We start from the raw sequence: 5,466 nt of genomic DNA, 5'->3' as shown, positions 1-5,466 counted from the left end.
ATAAAATAAAACGAAAAAATGCAAGCAATGCTCATATATGGTACGTGTCAACTGTCACGTGTGTTAGTAGTGAATATGAAAATGTATATGCGTCTCCAACTTTCATCATTTTCCGGAATACGCCCCAGACTTATGTTTTTTTAAAACCAAAACACAACTATGTGAAAGTTTGTTTGAAGCAGAGAGAAGGACGAAAGGTTGATATGGAGAGGAAAATAGAAAAAGTGAGATAGTATATGACAATAAGTTAGTAAAAAATGCAACAATATATCAAATAAAGTCATTTAGTTACTTGAGGGTAGTTTTACAAAAAAAAATATAGTATATAAAAAGTAAAAAAGTACTTCAAACAATATTAAATAAAAGTTGAAAGACCTTAAGTGATATTTTCAAAATTTTAGTACCTAATTAATTTGATATGAATACATAGTCAAAGGACAAAAAATATGTTCACTCTTTTATTATTTTGTGATATGTTAGGTAATTTACCTACACTATTGTGTAGTAAATTTTATAATAATGAATGGTATGCAAATATATATAGTGCATTTATTTTAAAAAAAATTAAAATTATAATCATAAGAAAAGAATAAACTTATAAAATTATGTGATAATATCATGATCATGGTAACAATCCATAGCAAAAGACCAAAGTGACATGTCTCATTAAAAGAAAAGGATGGACTTAAAGTGTACTGTAACAAGTTTAATAACGTGTAATAAAATTGGATTTAGTATCACGTTGTATAATTTTTTGACGACTATGTGATAGGAACTATGTCATCAAATTATTAAAATAATAAAAAAAGTGTGAACATAAATTAAAATGGATTGTGAAATTAAACATTTATATAGCCTAATAATATAGAATATTAAAAGAAAACTCATGGTAACTACGTGAATCGATTTTCTTCTATGTATGTTGAATTATTCAACGCGTCTTTTCAATTTATTGCGTAGAATCTGTCACATATTTTCTCTATTTATATAAACATCACGTGTGTGAAATAAAGATGAAAAAAGGAAAACCAATGGCCATGCTAAACAATATCATTAATCATTCTCATCTCTTCACAATCCATATTCTGATATTTTTCTTGTTGTTCGATAGCTACACCACCTCTGCTGCTGGAAATGGAAGTTCCGAAGGGGCACAGCCTTCGAGTTCGACCATCCCTATCGGTGTAGTTCTCGACACGAACTCGCCTATGGGATCCATGGTGGATCTGTGCATGAAAATGGCGGTCGAAGATTTTTACAAAAAACATCCAAATTATGCAACGAGGTTGCAATTGCACACTAGAAATGCACAGACTATACTTGATGCTAACTTTGCAGGTATGTTTTATAACAAAAAAAAAACAATTTATTTCTTGTCTCATGTTGCTAATTTATTTGCTTGGTTAAACTTGTGCAAGAGAATCTGTTTAGTTTATGCTAGCAAACGATCTTTCGTGATGAGGTAAGAAGTCCAAAGTCAACTACCAAAATTATTAATTTTCAAAGTAAAACGTATATGATTGATTTAAGCAAAGTAATTTTGACTTTCATAATTAGTAGAGATAGGAGACTTATAACTTGTTTAGGGTATCTTTTTCAAAATTTATAGCTAATGTTATATTTTTCTTTTTAAAATATTTATAAAAATTAGTTATAGAGCTACTGAAGCAAGAGGTCGTGCAAGGAATCATAGCACCAGAAAGATCAGCAGAAGATGCCTTCTTTGCAGAACTCGGCCAAAATGCCCGCGTTCCGATGATCTCCTTCACTTCAAGTAGCAAGGCCACTTCCTATACAGACAACCACTACCTGGTGAGGTCCACCCCTGACGACGCTGTGCAAGCACAAGCTCTTGCAGCCGTATGCAAGGAGTTCCACTGGTCGAATTTGGCTGTTTTGTATGAAGACACAGACTATGGCAGTCAGTTTGTGTCTCTTTTAAACAAGGAATTCCAAAAGGCTGATATTGGACTCTCATACATGGTGGCTATCCCGAATTCAGCTGATGACATCGATATCTTGAAAGAACTCAACAAGTTAGCAAAGAGGCAGACACGTGTGTTCTTGGTGATCATGAACGTCTATCTTGGAAACCGGTTATTCCCTCTTGCTAAAAGAGCAGGGGTCATGAGTGAAGGTTATGCATGGATCGTCTCGAATAGTCTATCAGTTTTCATGGATTCCATGGATTTGGCTACCCATGATTCTATGGAAGGAGTTATCGGCATTAGACCTTACTTGTCATGCTCAAATGATCTTGATAGTTTCCGAGGAAGATGGAAAAGAAATGTAAGTTTGAGCAGTGGCTCAGTTATGGAACTAAATGCCTATGGTCTGTGGGCTTACGATGCGGTCACTGCATTAGCATATGCAGTGGAAAAGATAAATTCTTCCATGTTGAATATCAGTGCAACCACACAAAAAAATTTGAGTGTCTCAACATTTGGGCCTGAACTTGTTAAGAAACTGTCAAACATCAAATTTAGAGGTTTGAGTGGGGAGTTTGAACTGGTTGATGGGAAGCTTAAGGCGTCCGAATTTGAGATATTCAATGTGATTGGGAGTGGTGAGAAAATTGTAGGATTTTGGATGCCAGACAGAGGAATAGTAAGAGATATTAGCACACGTTACTCGGATGGGCTCAAAAGTATTGTGTGGCCGGGAGATTCTCTTACACGACCAGTCGGTTGGGCTATTCCTTCGTCTGGGAAACTTAGAGTTGGAATTCCTTGGAAGCATGGATTCGAAGAATTTGTTCATGCAACAGATCTTGGAGATGGCCATGTTAAAGCATCTGGATTTTCTATAGATATATTCTTGGCTACCCTAGAGGCGCTACCTTTTCGCCTCAATTATGAGTTTCGTATCTACAATGATACCCGAGATATCAACTGGAGCTACGACGACATGCTACGAAAGATACCTGAGGTAATTTCAATTTGCAGGTTGTCATGTTTATATTGTTTGTGCTAGAACAAGGCTTCCATTAACATTGTGTTTCCTTTTCTATTCTCGAAGTAGGAATTCGATATGGTGGTGGGAGACACAACGAATTGGGCTCCGAGGGCAGAGTATGTTGATTTCTCACTCCCATATTCTGAATCAGGAGTTGTGCTAGTGGTCAAAAACAGGAAGCCGTTCGACATGTGGATTTTCGTTAAGCCCTTAAATTGGGATCTATGGTTGGCGATCATCGTGTCGTGTGTTGTGATGGGAATAGTTCTTCTCGTATTGGAACACCGTGTTGCTAGTAGTGAAGTGGATTCCACAATGGCGCCCAAGGAGAAGTCTGGAATGGTTTACTGGTCTCCCGTGGCGGTCCTTGCTTTCCCTGAAAGTAATAAGTTCTTCCTTCATTTCACGTGAAATATATCAAAATCTCCTCAATAAGAGTGTTAAATTTCTTGTGTTGAATTTGGACAGGAAACATGGTGTCAAATGGCTGGTCTGCTCTGGTTTTAGTATTTTGGTTGTTCATGGCGTTCATACTAATGCAGAGCTACACGGCGAACTTGTCAGCCATCCTGACTGTCGATCAACTGAAGTTCGCGTTTTCAGACAATTACTACGTCGGATGCCAGGACGGATCCTTCATGAAAAAATTCCTGGTAGATCGATTACACATTAGTGCTTCAAGGCTGAGGAGTTACGCCTCAGCGGAAGAATACCATCAAGCGATGACGTTGGGAAGCAAGAACGGAGGCGTGGACGCCATATTCGATGAAATCCCTTACATGAAAATTCTTCTCAACAAATACGACGACCAATACAAAATGGCCGGACCAACATACCGGACCGGTGGATTCGGCTTTGTAAGTTTTTCATTTATCAACTCTTCGAAGTTTACTTCTTAAAACTCATCAATATATATTATACAGGCATTTCCGAAGGGCTCTTCTTTGGCTGCTCATTTCTCAAGGGCCATCTTGGATGTTACTCAAGGCTCAAACATGACAGAGATAGAGCAAACGAATTTCGGCCCCGGATACTCCTCCCAGGATCCGCTTTCTGCGACGATCTCACAAGGAACCTCGAGGCTTACTTTCTACGAGTTTGCAGGGCTGTTCCTCGTGATAGGGTCAGTAACGGTATTAGCTCTGTTTTGCTCGGAAACACGAATTGGACGAAAAATGACCACAAATGCTAGACAGTTTGTGCATAACTGCATCAACTTTAGGAGCTCTTCAAGACTTAATCCTGTTGTGGATTCTACTAGTGTTGCCGGAGAATCGACAGAAGGCGTGGCGGAGGATGTTCATGAACCGGTGCAAGATAATGTGGCTAGTCATCCTTCACCTCAACATGGGGAGGTAGAAATGCATGAAATAGCCCTCATTGATAATGTTCTTGCTGCTCAAAAGTCTGGAGAAATAAGTCATCGTAATGGGGAGAATAATCAAAGTGTATAAACATTTCGATCGTCGTTATGAATTTGTATTTAATATGTTGTAGCATAACAAAAACAGTGGAAAATCAAAATGTAACTATATGTTTGTAACTGTACCATAATATTTACTAATTTAATTCCTTGTTACTCTTTTGTTTCTTGATAATTGGTTTCTAACGTTTTCAGCGGGTTCTAAAATATTCATAATTCAACTAATGACGAATCCAATAGACATTGTGGATCCAATAACAGTGAAAAATTAATAATATAAATAATTACTTATATAAAGATAATATTATAACCTTTTAATCAAAAATTTTGGTTGAATTATGGTTTATTCCATAACTTATAAAATTAGCTAATTAAATCATGACTTATGCAAATTTCTCAATTGTTTCATACAAATAAAATTTTGATGAAATTTTTTGTGATTTTTGTACTTTTCATCCATTAAATCTTCACCAATTGCATAATAATCAGCTATATTAGGTCATCATAATATGGAATAATGCTAAATTTATCCAAAAGTTGACCAAAAATCATGATTTAAATGAAAATTTTCATCAAAATTTTATTTGTGTCGGACAATTGAGAAATGTGCATAAATTGTTACTTAATTAGCTAATTTTGGGATAAACCAGAATTCAACTAAATTTTAGAATAATTTAAATGGCAATTTTCCCTTATATAAAACATAATACTATTTAAATAATTTTTTTGCATTAGTACAATTTAAATAACACTTTTTCTTGTTATATTAGTTTTTTTTCTCTAAAAATAACTCATTTAGGATATACACTACTATAAAACTCAATTAACTATGAAAAGTATTGAATTTTAATGCTTGACAAACAAGAAATTTTTTGCTTAGATTTCAAGAAGTAGGAGAAGAAATTTAGATGTTAATTACTAGAAAATTACAGAGTACAATCGTGAATCGACGATGATAAACGTATCCATATCATTGAAACAAAGAACAAAAGTACAAAACTCTCAAGGGACCAAGCCAACCTTTAACGAAACTATATCAAAGCACTGAATATTTACTGATTGTAACGCATCTTCTTCACCTTATCTTC

The 5,466-nt window shown here is 35.5% G+C and overlaps 1 protein-coding gene across 1 annotated transcript; it reads left to right on the top strand.

The window, feature by feature from the left end:
• Nucleotides 1-1,037: 1,037 nt before the first annotated feature.
• On the top strand, nt 1,038-4,546 carry LOC121763779 (glutamate receptor 2.8-like). Its single transcript, XM_042159859.1, has 5 exons — nt 1,038-1,338; nt 1,652-2,928; nt 3,022-3,337; nt 3,424-3,812; nt 3,879-4,546. The coding sequence occupies exons 1-5, from the start codon at nt 1,038-1,040 to the stop codon at nt 4,407-4,409; spliced, it is 2,814 nt and encodes a 937-aa protein (XP_042015793.1). The 3' UTR covers nt 4,410-4,546.
• Nucleotides 4,547-5,466: the final 920 nt, after the last annotated feature.

The sequence above is a fragment of the Salvia splendens genome, chromosome 14, assembly GCF_004379255.2.
Source record: "Salvia splendens isolate huo1 chromosome 14, SspV2, whole genome shotgun sequence".
NCBI lineage: Eukaryota > Viridiplantae > Streptophyta > Magnoliopsida > Lamiales > Lamiaceae > Salvia > Salvia splendens.
This window is presented reverse-complemented; position numbering and strand designations above follow the sequence as displayed.